The sequence below is a fragment of the Macroventuria anomochaeta genome (assembly GCF_010093625.1).
Source record: "Macroventuria anomochaeta strain CBS 525.71 unplaced genomic scaffold BU25scaffold_1, whole genome shotgun sequence".
Classification (NCBI taxonomy): domain Eukaryota; kingdom Fungi; phylum Ascomycota; class Dothideomycetes; order Pleosporales; family Didymellaceae; genus Macroventuria; species Macroventuria anomochaeta.
In genome coordinates, this window is record NW_022985362.1 from 1,803,500 (window position 1) to 1,825,365 (window position 21,866).

Below are 21,866 nucleotides of genomic sequence, written 5' to 3' on the forward strand. Positions count from 1 at the left end.
GCAATAAATAGATGGCTTTGATGCGTACTCGCGAACAAATGCTACGTTCTATGCAGGGGCGAAGTCAAATGCATACGCCATCACCGGGCTGTCGTGCCAGACCTGTTTACACAACAATGCACAAACAATCTTACACCACCATTCGAAATGTCCCCTAATCCAGCTTAATGTCAAAACTCGTCCCACACCCACAACTACTCGTCGCGCCCGGAATCCCCGTAACCTTGAACTGGCTCCCAATCAACTCCATCGTGTAATCCACCGTGCTCCCGTTCAGCAACTCGAGACTACTCTCATCGACAACCACCTTCTCGCCCTTCTCTCCTTCAAACACCGTATCTTCTTCTGTTGCGGGTTCTTTCGCCAGGTCGGTCAAGGACATGAGGTACTGGAAGCCGTGGCAGCCGCCGGACTCGATGCTGACGCGCAAGGCCGTATTGGGGTTGGCGTCCTTTTGGGCGATGGAGTGCAGGCGGTGCGAGGCCCGTGGGGATATCGAGATGCACATGGGTGAGCCTGAGTCGTCGGTGCGTGGGTGGAGGACTGCGCGGGCGGGGGTTGCGGCGGAGGGGTCGGTAGTGGTGGCTAGTGTGCGGCGGGCGTGGGTGGCAGAGAGCAGGGGACTGTTCTTCCTGAACGCAGAGACAGGCCCTGTGGTCCTGCGCAGTATCGATGGCGCAAGGAAGTCGAGATATAGCTGTGGAGTGGCGCATGTCCGCCTGTACGCTCTCGCTGCATTCTGCGTGGCGTTTGTGGGCCTGAGGCCGCGTGTGGCTGCCCTGCTCGCTGCCCGCAAGCACGGCGTGCACACTGTCGACGGAGACGCCATTGTCGTGGTGATGTTGACAAGGGCTCAGATAGCCATGTCTGAGGTCATGTTCGAGCTGTCACAGGCCTGCAGCCAATGACAGCCGAGCGCCAGACCGAGCGGCCAGACCGTTGACAGGCCCCACCAAACCGCTTCGAGCCCCGCCTCGACGCCTGTTCTAAGCATACCATCCGGCAGCACCGAGGGCTATTTTCATAGCTGGCTCCTCGTGTATTATCTGGAGCGGCTCTTAAGCTTTTCTGCCTCTCAACAGCACCTGCCGTTGCTGCATCACTGTACAACCGGCCGCTTCACACGCGCAATTGATATGCCAGGGTCCAGGAATCCTTATCAGTCGATAGCTGACGCGGAGCTATGCTCGGAGGCGTTTGCGAGGAAAGAAGACGAGAAAGACGAATTGAGCAAGCTCAGGAACGAATTCATTATCCCCACGAAAGGTGATCTCAAGAACAAGAAGTATGGGTTCCAGCGAAAGACGAAAGGAGCATCAGGTGCATCAGGAGCATCAGGAGCACCAGGTGCATCAGGTGCATCAGGTGCATCAGATGCATTAGGAGCATCGTACGATGGCCAAGCAGCGGCACAGGACGACGATGACGAAGAGTCGGTGTACCTCTGCGGCAACTCGCTCGGTCTGCAGCCGCGGAGAACAAGAGACTATGTGAACAGGTACCTGGACACCTGGGCTTCGAAGGGTGTCTTTGGCCACTTCACAGACTACGAGGGAGGCTTGCCACCATGGTTGCACCTGGACGATGCCACCAAGCAGCAGTCAGCCAAGATTGTTGGCGCACTCCCGAGCGAATGTGTCGTCATGGAGACTCTGACAGCGAACCTTCATCTTCTGATGTCGAGCTTCTACCGTCCGACCGCAGACCGGTGGAAGATCATCATTGAAGGCAAGGCCTTCCCTAGCGACCACGTAAGTCACTTCACCAGTACTTCGGTCGCACCCAGCTAATTACCATGACAGTACGCTGCCCTCTCGCAAATCGCTCACCACAATCTCGACCCGTCCGCCCTCATCACCATCGAACCGCCCTCTGCCTCTTCACCCTACCTCTCCACCGAGCACATCCTATCCGTAATCTCCAAACACGCCGCCACCACCGCCCTCGTCCTGCTGCCAGGCGTACAGTTCTACTCGGGTCAATTCCTCGACATCGAGCTCATAACGCGCCACTGCCACTCCAACGGCATCCCTATCGGCTGGGACCTCGCCCACGCAGTCGGCAACGTGCCCGTTAAGCTGCACGACTGGAACGTCGACTTCGCAGCATGGTGCAACTACAAGTACATGAACGGCGGGCCCGGCGTAATCGGCGGCCTCTTCGTGCACGAGCAGCACGGCAAAGTCGATGCACGCCCCACCAAGTCGTCAGAAGCCACTGACACCACAAACGGAAAAGCGAGTGGTGGTGATGATGACGATGGTAAGAATGACTTCAGCGAGACCCAGCTCACCTACCGCCCCCGTCTCAGCGGCTGGTGGGGCAGCGACAAATCCTCCCGCTTCGCCATGGAAAACAAATTCGTCCCTATCCCCGGCGCGTCGGGCTTCCAGCTCAGCAACCCGTCAGCGCTGGACATGACATCCGTGCTCGCCTCGCTCGACGTCTTCAGCCTGACCACCATGGACGCACTGCGCGAGCGCAGCGTACGGCTGACTGGGTACCTGGAGGCGCGTCTGCTGAGCTATGATGGCGGAGAACCTCCCTACAAGGTTATCACGCCGAGCAATTCTACAGAGCGCGGTGCGCAGCTCAGTGTCCTGCTTAATCCGGGACTGCTGGATAGCGTACAGGCGTACATTGAGGAGCGCGGTGTGGTAGTTGATGAGCGGAAACCAGACGTTCTCCGTGTCGCTCCTGCGCCTCTGTACAACAACTTCCACGACATCCACCGCTTTATCACGATCTTCCATGAAGCGTGTCGTAGAGCTGTTGCTGGTAAGATGCAGACGCGCGGTGAATCGGGTGTGCCCGAGGCGATTGCTGCGACTTGAGCTCGTAGACAGTATTCCGTTCGTAGGCCGGGGATGGGGAGATGATGGTCGAGGTGCATGACATGTCTGATTCGTTTTCTAAAGGCAACTTATACCCAAGCAACATGTGTTTATTTCTCACAACAGCACAACCAGTACAAAAGTCGGCGTCTCTAGAGGACACCATATAATCGTAATATCAGAAGCTCGACATTCTGAAACCTACTCATGATCGTGGATGTGCATTTGCTGACAGTTGCATTGGGTACTTCGCTTGCCTTCAACCCCCCTCCAACTTCAACCTACAGCTTTAGGAAGATCCACAAACCCACCCATCGATCGCGGTAAACCTCTCACTCACTCATAAGGCCCCCTCCCCCGCTTTAGGAAACTTTGGCGAAAATGTCGATCACGGCAAGTCATGTCACTCACTTACCGCACCCTCCCCAATTGGGAAGGTTTCCCAAAAGTGTTGTTCAAGGTGCGACGTGGTTCCCCGCCGGCATGGTTCTCCGCAAGACCATAAAGGGGAGAGGGCTTGCTTCGGCTCATCCACTTGCTCACTGGCATGGTTGGCAGTGTACATGCTGGCCTTCAAGCTTCTCGATGAATGAAGCGCCCGCTGGTCCGGAGCAGCCGTAGATCAACTCGCAGTCAGCTGTAATCGATGGTGCATTCCTCTTTCGAGTTTCAAGGTCGTGGAGTTGCCCCTCATGTGGTGAGGGGCATGCGCCAGTGTATCACCACATTCCACATCACGACAAAACACCAAGACAGGCAAAGTAGCTGGTAATGCTTCGATTGCTCACTGAGCTCTATCATCTACAAGTCAACAATAGACTTTTGGTATCGCTAAAATCAAACAACAACCCTCCAAACGCCTTTTCCATCGTCGTAGGCATCATTATATAACCGGGCTCTCTAAGCCTTGATCTCACCACCATCGGTCTCCTCAGGCCACACATTGTAACCGAAAGTGTCCTTCATGTTGACGAAGCGTGTGTGCCTGCCTTCCGAAACCTTTTGCACAGCCTCAAAGTCCTCCTTGCTGAGCTCGGGAATCTGCCAGTTGCTCTCGATGCGGCTGGCCGTCGAGCTCTTGGGCAGCACAACGTATCCGCGCTGCAGACCCCATGCGAGCAGGACCTGGGCGAGATCGTGGCCGCTGCGCTGCGCGACTTCGTTCAGGCCCTTGTTCTGGCGGACTGTCTCACCCGTGCTGGGGACTTGGTTCTGCGAGCCCAGAGGCGAGTAGGCGGCGGGCAGGATGTCGTTTTGCAGGCAGAACTGCACGAGCTCCTCGTTGGGCAGGAAGGGGTGGATTTCGATCTGGTTGACGTGGGGCTTGACCTCAGCGATCTGGAGGAGCTGCTTCAGACCAGAGACGGTCCAGTTGGAGACACCGATGGCGTGGGCCTTGCCGGACTTGTAGAGCTCCTCCATTGCGCGCCATGTAGGCTCGGGATTCTCAGTGAGATCCTTCTTGATAACGTACTTTCCGTCGCTGCCAATCTTGGGCATGTACTCTTCGTTCTTCTCCGCGGCAATGGGCCAGTGGACGAGGAACAGGTCAATGTAGTCCATCTTCAGCTTCGAGAGCGAGCTGTTGAACGACCACTTGACCTCCTCGGGCTCGTGCAGGTGGTTCCAGACCTTTGTGCAGATGAAGAGGTCCTTGCGGGTGACGTTAGGGTTTGCCTTGAGGAAGTCACGGACAGCATCGCCAACTTCGTCCTCGTTCTGGTAGAACCATGCGCAGTCGAGATGGCGATAGCCGACCTCGAGGGCCTTGGTGACGGCCTTGTATGTCTCGCCCTTGGAGCCCTCGTTGGCGAAGGTGCCAAAGCCCACGGCGGGGATCTCAACGCCGTTGGAGAGCTTGTAGGTCTTGTTGTTCTGAATACCCATTGTGGTGGTGGTTGTGAGTATGCTGTTGGTATGTGAAATGTGGTAGATGGTAGAGTGCGACAACCGAGTTCCTGCTCAAGCTGTAGTTATGACGGTATGGTATAAACGAGGTCACGGCGCGACTCACGGCCGCGTTGGTACATATACGCAACCACTCGTCGCCATGGTTGCCTCTAGCAAAATTCTTCGCTCTTCGATGCTCAACCACGCGTTGCATCACCGCCCTCCCAACCTCATCACAGCAACCAGTGACCGATCCCGGTCCCTTCTCGTACCAGCCCCATCGCACGAGTACCAAGGCCCAAAAATTCCACAGTTGCCCCATCCAACAACATCCAACAGTTTCAAAAGGAGCTCACATTTTGTCGGCCGCCAGCAGCATGACGTAGCATGTGGGCTCAGGGTCCACCGTGCGGGTCGACCGTAACATGGCGTGGATGGTGCTTCGAGAAGTTTGGTATCGAAGCGTTGCAGGGACGTCTGTGCGGCTCCGCGTAGCCCTGTGAGACGCTCGGGCAGCCCGGCCGCATAGGGCGAAACACCTCGCTGATCTCCCAGGGAAGGCATGCCATTCGCTGGAGCCCGCGTTAAACTCGGCGAGCAGCGCTTACCTCATGCGTTAAGACCCGCTCCGTGAACGTCACTGCCGAAAGTTGAAGCGAGCGTCGCTGCAGTTGGCTGCAGCGACCATCATTGTACCAAGCACCACTTGCAGATGTTATCCACTGCTTATCAAAATGAAGGTGAAGCCTTGCGCTGAAATCTGCACATGCACCGATCCTGCCGCCCAATCTGATCGTACGTTGAACAGCGGTGACGGCGGCCTGCGTCGGTAGCCTTGCCGGCCGCGCGATGCGAGTCCGGTGAAATGGGGCTGCAGCGCGCGTTATTAGGGGTCTACTTCGGCCAAATTCTATACAGGCAGCATTTGGCTCGCGTTGAGTGTTGTGGCGACTCACGACCTCTCCTTGTTATCAGTCCCCAGTTTTCTTGCCAAACGGTCCAAACTGTGCCATGACGGTATCCAGTTTCTATTTTCTAGCAGCGAAGATTTCGCACTAGCGCTGCCCTGGACGGGCTCTTCCGAGCGAGTGATGATGTCGCTGGGTGGGTACGCAGGTACTTGTTGGTGTTTCGTGCGGTGTACGACTCGGCGACGCTCGGAATGGTTGAGGAAAGGCTCTGTGAAGAGTCGACAGGTGTTTGGAGCAATGATGATGGCATCCGGGGAGTGCGAAGAGGGGTTGTCGAGTCTAACATCTGAACGATATATATGGCCTTCCCCAGGATCCTGGATGCTGCTCATTCTTCCATCACTCACCCAAACTTTCTTTCAAAGACCAGCATACTTAGAGCTTCTGAGAAGCCGAACACCACTTTGACCCTCCTACTCCATACCACATCCGCTCACGACTAGATACGACCACCAACATGTCTCAGATCAACGACAATGAACTCGCTCAGGATATCCAGAAGCAGGAATCCCACGACATCAACCGCGCACCCTCCAACAACATGGCCGGCTCTCTTGTCATCCCTGGTGAGGCTGGCAGCCAGCACCAGCAGGGCGGTGTCAACTCCATCGAGGTCCCAGCAACAAGGAGTTCCATCTCTGATGCTCAGAACTACATGCACAACCTTTCACTCTCGCCTTCAATGAAGGACAGGAGAGGATCAAGGAACTCTTTCGGTACCTCGCTGCCCATCCCCCGCTCAAAGAGGCAGTCAAGGTTGAGCTCCGTTCACTACCCCAGTGGTGCTGCCCAGCGCCCAGGCATGCCCCCGATCCAGCCTTCCCGCGACATCATCGCTGCCCAGCTCCAGGATCTCGCTGGCGAGAAGGTCACAAAGGCTAAGGACATGGCTTTCGTCTTCGACATTGACGGTGTCCTCGTCCACGGTGACCGTCTGATTCCCGAGGGTAAGCGTACTCTTGAGATCCTCAACGGTGACAACGAGCTCGGTATCAAGATCCCCCACATCTTCTTAACCAACGGTTCCGGAAAGCTTGAGGGACCCCGCTGCGAGCAGCTGTCCAAGATCCTCCACAACCCCATCTCCACCGACCAGTTCATCCAGTCCCACACCCCCATGCGTGCTCTTGCCGACTACTACGGGACTGTCCTCGTTGTCGGTGGTGAGGGTTACAAGTGCCGTGAGGTCGCTCAGGAGTACGGTTTCAAGAACATTGTCGTCCCCAACGACATCATCGCCTGGGACCCCACCATTGCTCCCTACCGCGTCTTCACTGACGAGGAGCGCGCTACCTCCAACCCCCGCGACTTCTCCAAGATGAACATCGACGCTATCATGGTCTTCTCTGACTCCCGCGACTACGCCACCGACATGCAGATCATCATGGACCTTCTCCAGTCTGAGAACGGCCGCTTCGGAACCCGCGCCAAGGACCCCGTTTCCCAGCGCATCCCCATCTACTTCTCGCAGGGTGACTTGCTGTGCCCCACTGAGCACCCCTTCCCCCGCATGTCGCAGGGTGCGTTCCGCATTGGTCTCGAGGCCATGTACAAGGCGCTCACCGGCGCGGACCTCGAGCGTGTCGTCTACGGCAAGCCCGAGTTGGCTACCTACAAGTACGCCGACGAGGTCATCGCGTCCTGGATGGAGCAGATCCACAACGACGAGCGTCTGCCCTCCAACATCTACATGATCGGTGACAACCCGGCCTCCGATATCATCGGCGGCAACATGTACGGCTGGAACACCTGCTTGGTCCGCACTGGTGTGTTCCAGGGTGGTGACAACGACGAGAACAACCCGGCCTCGTTCGGTGTGTTCAAGAACGTGCTTGAGGCTATCCAGACTGCTATCCGCAAGGAGATTGGTCAGGACTTCAAGTTTGAGTTCAATGAGAGCATCAACCCTGTCACTGGCAACGATGGTGTCTCTGCTATCGAGTAAATCTAGTTTACTTGTTGGCATGATCAGGGCCATGGTCTAGAGTGATGGATAGACTTGCATTACAACGGCGTTCGGGGTGAATAATACATGGATCCGGTGGATATCCTGCATAGCGATCTGCTTGCATACTAGATCTACGAATTTTTTTTATTTTTTTCTAGATAGACTTTGACCTACCAAAAGCATCTCTTACTTCAATCATCTACCCAACCCGATATTCCTGTCTCCGTGATTCGTTCAGTTCGTTTTTCAAAGACTGAACTCTAACCTATTCCCCGCAAAGTCCCTATTCTATCATTAGCGCCTGACCTTGACCAGCTTCACCGATGTTGTCCAACACAGACAACTCACCTAGCAAAAAACCTCGTCGGATACTCCACCCCCACCGCGCCGCTATTCTTCTCCCCCGGCCCATCCGCCTGCTGCGGTGCGCTCTCGCCTCCTCTCTCAAAATGCTCCCAAACCTTTTGCCTCAACTTAACCAACTCCTCCTCACTCCCAACACGAAAGCACGGATGCCTGCTCGACGGCGTCGTGAAATCTTCAGGTTTGCCAAAGGCGATGTGCACCTGTTGCCCCGAGGTGCCAATGTCGAACCAAGCCAAGGTCTCGCGCTGCAGTTGCGGAACAGCGCGTGGTGTTAGGCCGAGTGTGCCGCTGTAGAACTCCTCTGCCAGGTGCAACGTCTCGGGCGGAACCACCAGGTTGATGTGATGGAGGCCGGTGATCATGATGGGAGCTGGTGTCTGCTTGGCTGTGTGCTGGTGTTTTGCATGGCTGGTGGACGATGTGAAGATGGCGGGGTATTGTCAGCCTTCATGGTGGGGTATTCTATCGTGACCGGCTGAATGGTTAAGAACTACTGTCCACGGCTCTGATCTGTCGAGATTCATCGTTCATGGCAACATACTCCGGCTGACGACTTGCGCCATCCTGCCCGTCATCTCCCTCGTGTCCCAAATTGGAAAGCGAGAGTAGCGTAATGTGGTACGAGCTCAAGAGCGACTAGGTACCAAAGTTGACAGTGAATTCGCTCCGCTATCAACGTGATAGCTAAGCTTCCAGAAGCAGTAGGTTCGAACTTGATGCTACCGATCTGAGTCATCATGATAATGCACGAGTGAAAGACAGATCTTTACATTGTTTGGTCCCTGCTTCAGGCCCGTGAGAACGGAGTGAATTGTCAAGGATAATCGATGGTTTCGACGGGACTTGCCGCATTAGGCAGGTTCATTTGTGATGTCCATGAGAACTGTCGTGAAGGTTCGGATCCTGCAAGAGGGCGTATGTGTGAGTAGAAAGGTTACAGGGATCGATACTGCAGATGTCCCTCCTGAAGCGGTAAGTTCGATTCGACGTGCAAGCAACGTAAACTTCGGTTCGAGACTTGACTTGCACCATGCTCTTATGCACACAAATCCCACATATGTGTTCGACAATATTCGCACAAGATCTTTCAAGGAGCAGCATTCAACTAATCATATGTACCCAGAGAAGTCGTCGATATTCGACACTTTCGATCAGTTTCTATTCCTAATGCCTCGACATCTCGAAATGCTTCCAATTCACTGAAAGCTCCTGGGGGTGAGCTGTTAGCCCTGGTGGTGATTTCACCAGCACCAGTCGGATACGAATAAGCCTTTAACCCAGAAGCATACCCGATCGACGTTGGTGACCCCGTTGAGGTCGAAGTTGTTAGCCGATGTATCGCAATTGTACAGTGCGCAGGCATGAACGAATTCTCTGCAGGCGACTTTGTTGTCTAGCCGTAACCGCAGCCTTGTCTTGCTCTGCGTGGTATCCTTGTCCGGCTTCACTCGTGGACTCTGGTCGTTCCATGTGTAGCGCGAAGATTGTACGGTAGGCTTGACCGCTTTCCACGGGTAATTCTCTGCTTGGTAACTTGGTATTGACATCCTCCTGCGAACTGCTGGTATCACAAGCGACCATCAACGGGGTGTCAACTCGGAGACAGTTCTGTCAAGTACCTACGCATGCGCGTCAACTTGGCTCGAGTCTTCTCCTCTTGAGGGCGTCTGTGATGGGGCATTAAGCAGTGTAACAGTCGAGTGCCACACGTTGCGGACCGCAAATTGGGAAACCCAGTGGGGATGATTGAATCGGTCGCTTGTGGCTCAGGGGACTCGCATACCTCTGATGCTTGCGGCTAGGATCGCTTCGGCCTCTCTCTTCCATCTGGTAGATGTCGATGTGTTCTTCTGGCGTGACTGAGATTGCAAAGCGTCTATTCGGAGATCTGGCAAGCGACATGCTACTGGCTGTGGCGCGAGCTAGATGTTGTTGTTTGGCAGTATGACCTTGGGGGTTGAGCGTTTCAAGTTGGTACAAGACCGTCCAGCAGCTCAAGGTTCCTTTCTTCCTCTCTCCGTGCCTTGGTGATCTTGCTCGACTGACGATCAACAACTGTCCTCTGTTCGGTAGGAAGGTTCGACAAGACAAGATCAGGGAAGTGCTGCTTGGTGAACGCCATGACGGCCTGTGCATCTTCATAGCTCTCTTCTTCAAGAAGCTGTCGTGCGACGCCCAAGCTGAGCTGGACGATGAAGCGTCTTTGACTTGGCATGGCTTTGGTGTACGTAGCAGCGCCAGCGGGGTCGTGAATGAATCGTAGGCCCGGTGCAGCAGACGCCGTAGTTGGGTGGTGAAGGTACAGCATCGAGTCCACGGCCTGCGCCCACTTGCCGGGAACCCAGAGCTTGGTAGTTTGTCTGAAAGAGTTATAGAGATCGTGGCTAATCGAATTTGTTGGTTTTGACATGATGGCTTGTACGAGATATTGTCCGGCAGGCCTCAGCTTTTCGTACCATTTGTCAGGGTGCTCTCCAGTTATTTCATACGCTCTTCTGAACAGCACGATGCCTCGATATAGGTCTTGGCTGGCTTCAGCGTGTACCATGTGCTTCAACAGCTGCTGTCTGAATAAAAGCGCCTTCGAAGGGCTCAGGCCTTGATGCCAAGGACGTGCGAACCACTTCCAAAGAAGCGGCTTCTTGCCATCAGCGATCAGTATAGTCACAAGGCGGGAGATGAAGGTATTGGAAGGTCGCTTAGTCTGGGGCTTCGCAATGCACATTTCGAGAAACTCCTTGGACGTATCCAACCCGCTGGAGCGCAGCCAATCACCAATGATAGCACCAGGTGTCTTGCCTTCGTGCAGTTGCGGACTCTGTTTAGCTGTGTGCCTATCGAGTATCTCAAGGCAGAGAGAAGTCTTGGAGAGAGTGGCACTTCCTGATGCAATTTGGTTCAGAAACCAGCCCATAGGGTCCTTTAAAATTTCTGACGCAGCAGACTCTGAGCCTCGTCGAGAGGGCTTCACGGCGAATAGAGGGTTGGACAAGACGGCATCAATGTGCTGCGAGGCCAGCGCGGCTGAAGATGGGGCGTGGAGAGAACCATGGTCTTCGCGACCAAGAGTCTTGCGTAGGGCAGGATCCTGGACCTTCTCTGATATATGTACAGGGTGCTCGCGGTCGAGGTGAGTGCGGAAAGAGGTAGTGAGTAGATTGAGGAGCTGCTGGCTCTCGCGTGGGGTGAGTGGCAGTTGCGGATGGAGCTTCTTTGCCAGGGTGCTCAGCGCCCTCTGGCCTACGGTGGGCTGCATTGTCGGTGTGCGGTGTCGCCAAACGACGTGTGTCCTCCGGTGAGGCGTCGGTGAAGGTCCTCGAAGTCAGAGGTGACGGTGAGGCAAGTGGAGCAACCGGTGCCCCACGTGATGCTTTCCACCCAAGTTCGAGCAAACAACCTTGAGAGCGATCACAGCAGGACGGGAAAGTGCTTCCAGACGCCGCTTTCATTTCAAATCCCCAGCCTCTGCTTTGGTTTATGCAACCCCGCCCCTCTTTGTGAAATTGACGCGACACAGCCGCGCTCTCTCTGACGCCATTGGTCGAATTGCCAAGGCCGAGTTGCTGGCTAAACGAGCTCTCAGCGCCGACTTTACCTCCAACAATACACCATTTCCTCCTCACGCACGTCCTCTCCTTTGCCCTCACACACCACACCACACCGAGTCCATAGCGGCTTCACCCCCCACACATACAGTTCACATGTCTGAAGCACAAAGCAGGCCTGCGCGAGGCAGGACCACCGCCCGCGGCGGCAGAGGAGGAGGCTATGGCTCTCGGGGAGCGCGAAACACGAATGGCGACAGCGCATCGTCCAAGATCGACACATCAGCAGAGCAGGGCGAACTGGGCGAGCTCAAGAAGCGCTACTCGTCGCAATTGACCACACTGAAGGAGCTGTTCCCCGACTGGTCTGACGCTGATCTCGTGCTCGCCATCGAAGAGGCTGACGGCGATCTGGAGAGGACCATCGAGAGGATCAGTGAGGGTAAGCACATGACCTCTATGTCCCATCGAGGGAACAACACTATTACGGGCTCAGTTAACACTAAGCTCTACAGGCGCCGTCTCTCAATTCAGCGAAGTCCCTAAGAAGGCCAAGGACCGATCGCGCTCCAAAGCAACAAAGGAGAACTTTGCTCCTACAGAGTCGTCTACCATCCGCGGCGCACGCGGCGATGCTCCTCGACGTGGTCTTGACAGCGGCCGTGGTGGCCGTAGTCGCGGCACTGACCGGGGCCGTGGTGGCTTCCGCGGCGGACGTGGAGGTGCTGCAACTGGACCCCGCACTGCATCGACTTCAGTGCCTACGACCGAGTCTGCTGCATGGGACACGCCCGCAGCTGAGCCTGGAGCTTGGGACACGAAGCCTACGACGGAAGCTAGCACCGGCGCGTGGGGCGCGAAGCCAGACACCACCACCACCACCACCACCACCGAGGCTGCGAAGAAGGAGGATGCAGTACCTGGAACTGTATCAGAGGTCCTTCACGACCCGAAAGAGGCGGCCAAGCACCCTATAATCGCTGCGAAGAAGACATGGGCCAGCATGTTCGCGAAGCCTGCAGAGCCTACCCCGCCCAAGCCTGCGCCGAAAGCCCCAGAACCTCCTACGGATCCCACTCCTGCCGCCGTCGAGACACCTGCCGCCGAAGTTGCACAGGAACCAGCCGTCCAGGCTGAAGAGCTGCCCATTCCCCCAGTCGCAGACGAAGTCGACGAGCCCACGATTATCGCCGATGATGCAACCAAGACCCCAGACAAGGTCGAAGAGCCTACAGCCGAGCTCGACCTCACCCCCTCGAAGGACGAGCTCACGAAGGAGAATGTTGAGCACCTGCCCGACGTGTCGCACCCGCCGCCCACAGAGACCGCGTTCAGCACCGTCGCCAGCTCGAAAGATATTGGAAGCGTTGGTGTAGCCACCCCCTTGAGCACATCGGCTCAGGCACCTATTGGCCGCCCTGCTGTTGGAGGATACGCAACGACCGCACTCAAGGCGACTTCAGGGACACCACACCGCAGCGCTAGCTTTCAGAGGAGGCTCGTGGAGCAACAGGAGGCAGTTGTCATGCCAGGGAACCACGCCGTGGATAGAGCAGCAGTTCAGTTCGGCAGCTTGGGTCTAGGTGGCGAGGAAGATGTCGATGAGGATAGGGAGGAGGCAGAGACCAGGACTCAACCCCCTCAGCACTCGCCTGTTGCACAGCCCAGGGCTTCGTTGCCCCCTGCGCCTCGCCAGGCTCCTCACGTCGAGGAGTCAGAGCCCGAGCAGACTGTCCCTACACCAAAGCAGGCCCCAGGCCTCCCCCCGGCGCCCCAGCAGCAGCAGCAGCAGCAGCAGCAGCCTCTGTCGCAGCAGTCGCCGTCCAACCCCCTTGCATCGCAGGCGATGCAAAACCAGGGCTCTCAGTCCAGCCAGCCCTACAACCAGTTCGGCCGCTACGGCCAACAGTCCGAGACCGCTGCAGCACCTTCTCAGAAGCCCTACGATCCATTCGGCCAGCAGATCCCGTCGTCGAACCAGTACGACTACCCTGGCCAGCAGAGCCAGGCCCAGTCGCAGCCCGGCGCATTCTCCTCCGCACCTGACAACTACTCCTCCCAGTACCTCACCTCCGAGCAACAGCGCAATGCTTACCAGCAATACTACCAGAATTACGGCCAACAGACACCTAGCCAGCAGGAGGCCGGCTCTGCGCAGCAGCGCACCGGCAGTGGCTTTGGTTCCGGGCCCCAAGACTCGTTCTCCCAGGGCCAGCAGAGCCGATACGGCGAGGCGTCGAACAGCGGACACAACACTCCCAATCCTAGTCTGGGAAGCCAGCTTCCTTCTGGACCTGCTTCGCAAAGCCAGCAACATCACCAGGGACACAGCCAGCAATCGCAGCAGGGTCAGCACGGCGGTTACCCGTACAACCACCCGTATTACGGCAGCCCCTACTACGCTAACTACATGAACCAATTCGGGGGTTACGGCCAGCAGCAAGGCTATGGCAGCTTCGGAAAGGGCATGTACGGTCAGCCCCACCACTACGGAATGTCTCCTCAGGCTTCCTACGATCAGCACTCATCTTCCCCGGCTAATGTGGGGGGCTTTGGAGCATCTTCCAACGACCGTGGAAGCGGCTTTGGTGGTCTTGGCGACTACGGCCGTTCAGCCTCCGGCATGGGTCAAAACCACAGCGCCACAGGTGGTTCCAGTGGATTCGGCGGCCTTCCAGATACATTCAGCCGACCTGGATACACAGGTCAGAGCTCATATGGCCAGCAGCAGAGCGGGCAGCAGGGTGGTGATGACTCTTTGAAGGGCTTCGGTGACTCGAAGAGCACTGGACCCAGCCAGTCCGCCTTGGGAGCTCAGCAGGGCCGTCCCGGGTCAGCGACTCAGGGCACCCCTAGCCAAAGCGCTCAGGGTCTGCACCAGCAGCAGTCTCACCAGCAGGGCTTCGGCGGTTACCCCAGCCACCTTGGCGGAAACAGCCAGTACGGTGGACTTGGTGGACTGGGTCACCAGCAGGGCGGCAACCAGCAGCACCAGCAGAGCGGCTACGGCAACTATGGTGGATTCGGTGGCGGCTACGGCGGTGGAAGCTACAACAGCCGTGGTGGCTGGGGCACCAACTACGGCCAGCACTAGGTGGCAAGCCCAACCGAATTCCTTAAAAGTGGTTGGAACAACAAGCACTTGAAAGGAGGCCGCTTGAATCGTTAGGTGCGAGTGCACGCTTTCTGTCTTAAGTTTAGGTTGAAGGAGCTTGCAAGAAAAGGATACCAAGTCCATCAGTATCAAGAGGAGGATACAGATACGGCGAGGGGACCATTCTTCTCTTCACAGGCTTCTGATTGACGACGGGCACAAAAAGCATGTCTTTGATATTGCACGCTTTGCTAGGCCACGACCATTGTATTATGAAATTTCCTCTTTTCTCCTCTCTTCAGTTGTTCTCTCCTCTTGCATCCTCTCACTTTTGGTGTCTCGCATCGTTGATTGCGAAAGGGCGTTAAGATCAGTCCACAGCGACGGGAGGGTTTAAACTCTAAAAATCTTGTTCATTCTAGTGTTTTGTTTAGTATTGGTACAGGTATCTAGCAAGGAGAGAGTGGACTGGTATAGGCTCTCTGGAGTTGAGGCAGCAGGCAGCTTTACAAAAGCGTGCAAATCAATATCATTGATCGAGATGGGGAATCTACACTTGCCGAGGACGATATCTTTGTGAAGCCATGTAAGATCGATTGACCGGAGTCGCGTCTGCTTCTTTGGGCACTGCACGTGTGCGTCCCTCGTACTTCCTTCCAACAGCACAGTTACCTCACCCATCACACAACTTCGAATCAATGTCTCTTCATCACCCACAAACACACGTCCAAATCTCTACCACTCTGTCCAGCTCCTTACATGTACTCCTCTTCACCCCAACAACTACACGCTTCTGCAGATCCTTCACTACCAGCTACAATCTCTCGACAAGGATTGGGCCTGAGCCCTCACCATCTCTTGTACTCTCAGTGAACCCTATCTCTTGTAGCTAAATATTTGCATTACCAGAGGAGCTATTGCTCCTCTCGTCTTCTTAGACTTAGATAGGACGTTAAAACAATCAATCAATCGATCAACCAAGACAAGGATGTCACCACTAACGAATGCTGATGCTCGTAACGAGACGCAGGTACGTACCTACCCTGGCCGAGAAAACGGCAACTTGCTTCCTCTCTCATCACTTTCCTCCTATTGGTCACAGCCTTCGGCCTTCGGGATGGGCACTGATTCGACCTCACCAAACGCAAGGCACATCCGGTCGTCACACCTTGTCAGCGGCTACTCACTAGCGGAGCTTCTTCCGGAAAATCGTCACGACGTCGAAGAGATGTCAAGATGATACTTGCTTCGCGAACCTGGATGTTAGAGTTGCAAGATCGCGAGATCGACGAGTCGCGAATTCCGGAAGCGGCGCGGCATATCATCGCATCGCTTCCGTGAGCGAAATCGTCGCTTGCGAAAGCGAAGATTGTTGATGGATGGACACGGATTCGCTGCCTCAAGCGGCTTTCGTGTGACTCGACTGGCTGACTGCCGAGTGGCTGTCCCTTTCGTTCAATCTGCCACATCAGCTTTTACACCATTCGACTGACACATCATCACGGATTCCATCATCACATCGCCTCTCCTGCCGCGCCCGTAGGAAGGTTGAATCCAAGGATGTCCCAAAGTGTCATCCCACTTAAATCGAGCATCTACATGCTACTGCAGCCCAGGACGAACCCTAAGTCGCTTCGGGTCTACGTCCTCGTGCACTTGACCTCGAAGTATAGCGCCACTCGCAATGCATCATGGTGACCATGGTAATCGGAACTGTTTTGAACGCGCTGAGAAGCATATCACAATGGGTCTCCCACATCGTGTCGCTGTGGTCGCACGTCTACAAGTCGCGTTGCGCCCACATCCCGTGTGACTTTCGCCTAAAATCTGCCCACTCTCTGTGCTGTGTTGTATTCTCGTTGTCTTGCTCGTTAGTATGTGATTGGTGTGAGCATAGCGAGATCCCGAAACACCATTATCGCGAATCGAAGTAAGGGCATCCGTGAAGGACCATAAAAGCTCAGCCTTTGAAGGGAAGAGGAGTCGCAAGCATTCGACAATACAGTTGAGCTTCACAGCAATCAGTTCACGATACCATAGACACAACCTCCCAGATCGCATTCAGGATGGCTGCACCAAGCAGTCCAGCAGAGGATGGTCTGCCAGCCTCACCGCTACTGCGCTTACCAGTGGAAGTACGCCTCATGATTTATGAGTACATGCTGTTCCCATCGTCGCAACCTACGACGACTCATGGCACCTCAGTCACGAACCTACTTCCCGACTTTCACACCTACCTCTCGGAAGACACAAACAACGGTCCTTTCACACTGAGCGTCCGAACAATCGATCCTTGGCTAGGTGCCCAAGCAAGCCGAACATGGCGACGCCGAAGCACATATCATGTCAGGACCGGTACGTTTCCTCACTACCAAGCGCCATTCACGAATGTGTACTCATCGAACATCAAAGGTCTCTTTCTGACCACCACAACGCCGACAACGTACCGCGTCCTTCTTTCGCCATACACTGCACACTTGCGCTACACAGTGCCGTCTTTGCTCAGCATCAACCGCCAGATCCACGCTGAAGCTTCAAGAATTCTGTATTCCACGTACACATTCGCATTTCACACTTCCATCGAGGCAGCTGTACCCTTCTTGAGCGACCTCACCCCGTTTTCGCGGAGCCACGTCAAACGTCTGAGCATCACGAAGAAAGCTCTACCATACACCAAAGAATTCGACCGCGCGGAATGGGAGAATCTATGCGCCTACCTCGCAAACGCTCCCAGGGTGCCACCTCAGCCCCCGACACTCAACCCAAACACAGCTTGGGTCGATCCTCAGAACGTCCCAAACGTACCGTCCATGTTCCTCGAGAACCTGCACCTGAACATCATAGCCGGTCGCCCCGACAGCGGTTGGGAGCACATCGTCGCCCCGACAGCGCAAGACTACGCAACTATGATGCGCATGAAGCAGCAGTGGGGTGGCGGAAGCATGGGCGGCATGGATCTCGAGTGGGCGGAGCAGCTGATGCACATACAAGGGCTGAGGAGCGTTAGTGTCAAGGCGCTGGTTGAGCATTGTGCTAAGCCGGTGAGTGAAAAGTTAGCGTTTTGGGTCGCGTTTAGTAAGAGTGTTGAGGAGGGGGGGTTTGGGGAGTGGGTTAGGGGGGGTATGGTTGGGCAGTGAATCAGGTGCGAGCGAGCTTGAAACGAGGAGACGCATAAGGCAGGCAAAAGCACAGGCACAAACGACTCGATGCGAAAGTCACGCAACAAAATGTCAAAGCTCAAGTCCAGAGGAAGCGGCGAAGGTGTGGAAGATGATTGCGAAGGAGTTAGTCATGCATATAGACTTATTATCCAATCATATTGGTAACGGCAGAGCGAGCTGTCCATTTGATGAGGCGAGACTGACATGTTCACCTCGCTCTCAGCTACTTGAAGAGAGGGAACACAGACGAGCCAAACGAAACCCTGGTCTAGGGTAGGTGAGGTGGTCAGCAGATTGTACTGAATATCACAATATTGAGTAAAGACCTTACGGTTGCGGGACCTAATGCCCAGGATGTTGTTGGCTCACATGAAGACGGGTTTGGCGAGTGAGTCAGGAGTCTGGTCATCGAACAATAGAAGATGGAAGGAGCGAGAAGGAAGCGAAGATAAGCGGAGGGAATCAGACTGTAAAACAAAGATGAAGGACGCGAAGCTGTAGGCAAGGGCAAGTGACGAAGGTGTGGTGTTCGCTCTAAGCAAGGAGGTGCTCAATGGCGTAAGGTTTGTCAGCGAGGAGATAGTCATGCGTATAGATCTATCATACGATCGTGTTGGTACACTGGAGAGAGTCGTTTGATGAGTGAGGCAAGTGCGAGTCTTGAGCGGGAAAAAGCGAGGGCGGTGGAGCGTATCATTTGGACATCCAACTCGGAGCAAGGACAATCCGTCGATAAGCAGAAGCTGAAGGCAGGAGCAAGTGATGAAGGTCTGAGGACCACCTGAAACGAGGAGATAGTTCATGATATGAAGTGTGTTAGTCAGCGAGGGTATATCCATGCATGTGGAGGTGTGATATGATCATATTGATATACAGCATAGTGTTATATATCCAGGTCAGTGATCGGCGATGTGCGAAGAGCGAGGACGGAGAAGCCGATACAAACTCGAAGGCCAGAGGAAGTGAACATGCCACGAGGTCGGTTGGAGCATACAGGGCTGCGATGATGGATACTAGAAGGCAGTTATCTGAAGTGAAGAGGTATGCAACACCTTTCAAGAGTGCACTGTGTATGTTTGACTCGATGTTGTTGGCGACAGCGCCACGGGCAAGCGTAGTGAGATGATCGAGGCATATGCTGAAGTCGACGACTCCATCAGCATTCACCATCCACCAGTGAATGTTATGTTCCGAGGTGATCGAAGTTGAATCCTTTCCATTTGTTTTTCCCTACTGTTTTTCTAGGGTATAATCCAGTCCTCCACCGCCTTTCCTTGCCTTCCATCCTTCCTTCTCAAATGGTAGCAACGGCTCAAACATACCCAATCCTGCCCTATCCTTCACAATCCTTTCTAGAATCCTTCGATTCCTTCAAATCCCCCACCTACTTCAGTTTTCAATTATGCTCACTGATTAGGTAGGGAGTACACCGCCGAGCTCTGCGCAGGCGGGTTAGGCGGGTAACACGATGCCCCCGTCGTAGGCGCATGATAGACGCTAGAGGTAGTCGGCACATCGTATACCTTGGAGTGAGTCGGCTTGTTGTACCACGTACTCGGGATGTGCGGTTCCTGCTGCGGCGTGTGTACACAAGTCTGACTGGGCTTATCATATACCGATTTCGAGGGCGAGGGTGCAGAGTACACCAAAGAGGACGTGGGTGCAGGATAGATCTTGGAGGTACTCGGCATACTGTAAGCGCTGCTCATACTCACCGTCACCGTTTTGGTGGCCTGTGCACGTGTCTCTGTCACCGTGTGTGTGGCATAAATGGTGCGGTAGGGCGGTGGTGAGTACGGCGGTGAGTATGACGTGTGCGCTGGTGGTATGTAGCCCGTAGGCACGGAGTAGCTGATTGTGGGATTGCCATGACTAGATGTAGCATAGCTCCACGTAGGCTTGCTGTGGCTGGGCGCAGGGGTGTATGCAGAGATGTGGCTGGTCTTGACCGGTGGGGTATAGTTTGACGCAGGCGGGTAGTAGCTGGGTGTCGGCTTGACATAGCTAGACGTAGGCTTTGCGTAGCTCGGCTCGACAGTGCTAAGCTTAGCTGGAGATGGGTATGCAGAAGGCCGAGCAGGGGGCTTGCCGAAACAGTCGCCGAAGTCAGACTGACAGCCTGTTCCGCAGTGTGCCTCTGAGTAACCACACCAACCATACTCTGGATCCGATGTTAGCACGAATGTTCATTGAGTGGTAGCAATAGTGGGTTTGAAGGACTTACCAGAGCAACAGTTGCCGTGAGCATAGCCGAAGCAAGTAGCTTCATCAGGAGTTTCTTTACCACAGACACCATTCGTTGTTTGTTGACCAGGCTTTGTATCCGGTTGAGGTTCGGCAGGGTGACCAGGCTCCATGTGTCCGTTGAAGGTCCTCGGTCCAGCTTTCTCAGTGCAGAATTCAACAACGATGTCAGTACCAGCATCGCATCTGAAGTTATGCTCATCCTCCCAGAAGCCATGCTCCTTGTAAGTGTGGTGGCACACGCCATCAGCACCACACGAAGCAGGAGGGCAGCGTCCCTTATTAGCATGCTCAACGTGTATTTTCATACCGCTACCAATCAACGGACAGAATGACGGGTTCTCAGGGCCAACAGAGTGATCACAGTCGATGGCGCTTAGGTCATACGAGACATGGTTCTGGCTAGGCTCGATATTGTACTCGACTTGGATATTACCAGTGGGGGCGACCTGATACTCTGGCAAATCGCGGAGCTTGAGGAAAATGCCACCACCAATCGCCTCACCGTTGACCATTCCTTGAATAGTAACAGAATTGGCAGGGATAGTAACCGCTTCATGGTCATTGCCTGTGTAACCGGACTTGACGGGGCCGACTGTCCAGGAGTAGACATCGTAGGGGCAGTGATTGACGAACTTGATGTTGTTTGCCGCCGAGACAAGACCAGAGAGAATTGCAACCGCGGGGCAAACTACCAAGAGGAAGGGGTTCATTTTGAATGCAACGGAGCCAGAGGAGTGGAGCGCCGAAGGGGGTACGAGAAACGGGCCGAAGGGCGTCGTTGTGGGAAGCCACAGGGAATTTGAAGATAACGAAGGACTAGGAATGTACTTGAAGAACGAAACAAAGAAAGAATGAAATGGCGAGGGGAGAGGCGAGTTTATACATCAATGCCCTCTCAAGCAAGCTACTCTTCGGGTTGACTGCAGAGCATCATGACCCCTCATCAGAGTGGACGTTGTACCGGATTGACTGCGACATTCGTTTGGTCCTACGATCCTTTACGTATGTCAGTATATCGAAGTGGAAGCAGGGTCGAACCTGATTTGATACCTGGATAGAATCGGCTTGACTTGACATCCGAACGCAACCAAAACTGAATGTCGATTGTTCTTCTTCATTTGTAGCTGAGTATAAGCATAATATAGTTCGAGTACTGCAGGGTGTGCATTGACCTTTCCTGCAAGCACCATCTATCAGCACCCAGAGCATTGTAATGGGTCAGGCATGAGATTCGCCACAGGACACAATGGTGTATTCAAGTCCGGAAGCGCTGTACCGATCTTCTTTTGACGAGAGCCGTGGGACTCCAGGTATTTTGGTGGGAACTCAAACCCTTTAAAATGAAGCAGTGTGGAGGTAGCCAATCAGATGGGATGGAAGCAGAACAGGGGCATGTGGCCCGTTGTAGTATCCAGAGATATATTGCGAGGCTGCTTGGGGAGTCTTGTGACTGTTCTCGAGGCACAGAGACTTGTGAGCTCGAGAAGAGGCTCGTAAACCCGCGAGGATGCTGCGTAATTGGTAACCTTAGATTATTGTAACGACAGCCTGTCATTCTTATCAATTATGTGACGTCCTTCCCGCATATGCAGATTCAGAAAGCAGGACATTGCAACGCACGAGCGAGCGCTGAGATTGAGGTGTCAAAAGTCTGGATACGGTTCAGTGAGAGACTTTTGGTACAAGTGAGGCGAAGTGAGGCAAGAACAACCGGGTCAGTCTAACCGAATCAGTGATCCAACTCCAACCACAAGCAGTCGCAACGTCGCCTTTGGAATTGCGATGCCAGAAGGACTCACGCAGAATGTGT

General features: G+C 54.7%; 9 protein-coding genes across 9 annotated transcripts; 4 read left to right on the top strand and 5 right to left on the bottom strand.

Annotated features, from left to right (window-relative positions):
- Positions 1–1,290, bottom strand: BU25DRAFT_405685 (uncharacterized protein). The gene has a single exon (XM_033699845.1). It carries the CDS (start codon positions 827–829, stop codon positions 155–157), a length of 675 nt encoding a protein of 224 aa, XP_033568021.1. The 5' UTR covers positions 830–1,290; the 3' UTR covers positions 1–154.
- Positions 1,011–3,020, top strand: BU25DRAFT_405686 (kynureninase). The gene is made up of 2 exons (XM_033699846.1): positions 1,011–1,751; positions 1,803–3,020. Exons 1-2 carry the CDS (start codon positions 1,137–1,139, stop codon positions 2,832–2,834), a joined length of 1,647 nt encoding a protein of 548 aa, XP_033568022.1. The 5' UTR covers positions 1,011–1,136; the 3' UTR covers positions 2,835–3,020.
- A 588-nt stretch (positions 3,021–3,608) lies between these two features.
- BU25DRAFT_405687 (Aldo/keto reductase) lies at positions 3,609–5,172 on the bottom strand. The gene has a single exon (XM_033699847.1). The coding sequence runs from the start codon at positions 4,719–4,721 to the stop codon at positions 3,735–3,737; it is 987 nt and encodes a 328-aa protein (XP_033568023.1). The 5' UTR covers positions 4,722–5,172; the 3' UTR covers positions 3,609–3,734.
- A 486-nt stretch (positions 5,173–5,658) lies between these two features.
- BU25DRAFT_405688 (cat eye syndrome critical region protein 5 precursor) lies at positions 5,659–7,816 on the top strand. The gene has a single exon (XM_033699848.1). It carries the CDS (start codon positions 6,153–6,155, stop codon positions 7,638–7,640), a length of 1,488 nt encoding a protein of 495 aa, XP_033568024.1. The 5' UTR covers positions 5,659–6,152; the 3' UTR covers positions 7,641–7,816.
- BU25DRAFT_13789 (uncharacterized protein) lies at positions 7,765–8,625 on the bottom strand. The gene is made up of 2 exons (XM_033699401.1): positions 7,992–8,625; positions 7,765–7,926 (listed from the first exon to the last, which is right to left on the bottom strand). The coding sequence occupies exons 1-2, from the start codon at positions 8,369–8,371 to the stop codon at positions 7,890–7,892; spliced, it is 417 nt and encodes a 138-aa protein (XP_033568025.1). The 5' UTR covers positions 8,372–8,625; the 3' UTR covers positions 7,765–7,889.
- A 1,141-nt stretch (positions 8,626–9,766) lies between these two features.
- BU25DRAFT_13796 (uncharacterized protein) lies at positions 9,767–11,340 on the bottom strand. The gene has a single exon (XM_033699402.1). It carries the CDS (start codon positions 11,263–11,265, stop codon positions 9,976–9,978), a length of 1,290 nt encoding a protein of 429 aa, XP_033568026.1. The 5' UTR covers positions 11,266–11,340; the 3' UTR covers positions 9,767–9,975.
- A 370-nt stretch (positions 11,341–11,710) lies between these two features.
- Positions 11,711–14,648, top strand: BU25DRAFT_416980 (uncharacterized protein; the record flags this gene model as incomplete). Its single annotated transcript, XM_033699917.1, has 2 exons — positions 11,711–11,996; positions 12,070–14,648. 2 exons carry the CDS (start codon positions 11,711–11,713, stop codon positions 14,646–14,648), a joined length of 2,865 nt encoding a protein of 954 aa, XP_033568027.1.
- A 2,066-nt stretch (positions 14,649–16,714) lies between these two features.
- On the top strand, positions 16,715–17,937 carry BU25DRAFT_427273 (uncharacterized protein; the record flags this gene model as incomplete). Its single annotated transcript, XM_033699969.1, has 4 exons — positions 16,715–17,003; positions 17,061–17,383; positions 17,438–17,781; positions 17,934–17,937. The coding sequence occupies 4 exons, from the start codon at positions 16,715–16,717 to the stop codon at positions 17,935–17,937; spliced, it is 960 nt and encodes a 319-aa protein (XP_033568028.1).
- Positions 17,938–19,902: 1,965 nt separating this feature from the next.
- Positions 19,903–20,766, bottom strand: BU25DRAFT_329209 (carbohydrate-binding module family 18 protein; the record flags this gene model as incomplete). Its single annotated transcript, XM_033699565.1, has 2 exons — positions 19,903–19,970; positions 20,034–20,766. Coding segments are annotated over 2 exons (801 nt in total), but the record flags the coding sequence as incomplete, so codon positions are not given.
- Positions 20,767–21,866: the final 1,100 nt, after the last annotated feature.

Excerpts from the sequence above, each read along its gene's own strand:
- BU25DRAFT_405687 (XM_033699847.1), bottom strand. The coding sequence starts at position 4,721 with ATGGGTATTCAGAACAACAAGACCTACAAGCTCTCCAACGGCGTTGAG.
- BU25DRAFT_405685 (XM_033699845.1), bottom strand. The coding sequence starts at position 829 with ATGGCGTCTCCGTCGACAGTGTGCACGCCGTGCTTGCGGGCAGCGAGC.
- BU25DRAFT_405688 (XM_033699848.1), top strand. The coding sequence starts at position 6,153 with ATGTCTCAGATCAACGACAATGAACTCGCTCAGGATATCCAGAAGCAG.
- BU25DRAFT_13796 (XM_033699402.1), bottom strand. The coding sequence starts at position 11,265 with ATGCAGCCCACCGTAGGCCAGAGGGCGCTGAGCACCCTGGCAAAGAAG.
- BU25DRAFT_13789 (XM_033699401.1), bottom strand. The coding sequence starts at position 8,371 with ATGATCACCGGCCTCCATCACATCAACCTGGTGGTTCCGCCCGAGACG. Across the intron at positions 7,927-7,991 it reads CCGACGAGGTTTTTTGCTAG|GGACTTTGCGGGGAATAGGT; the intron begins GTGAGTTGTCTG and ends ATGATAGAATAG.
- BU25DRAFT_405686 (XM_033699846.1), top strand. The coding sequence starts at position 1,137 with ATGCCAGGGTCCAGGAATCCTTATCAGTCGATAGCTGACGCGGAGCTA. Across the intron at positions 1,752-1,802 it reads AGGCCTTCCCTAGCGACCAC|TACGCTGCCCTCTCGCAAAT; the intron begins GTAAGTCACTTC and ends TTACCATGACAG.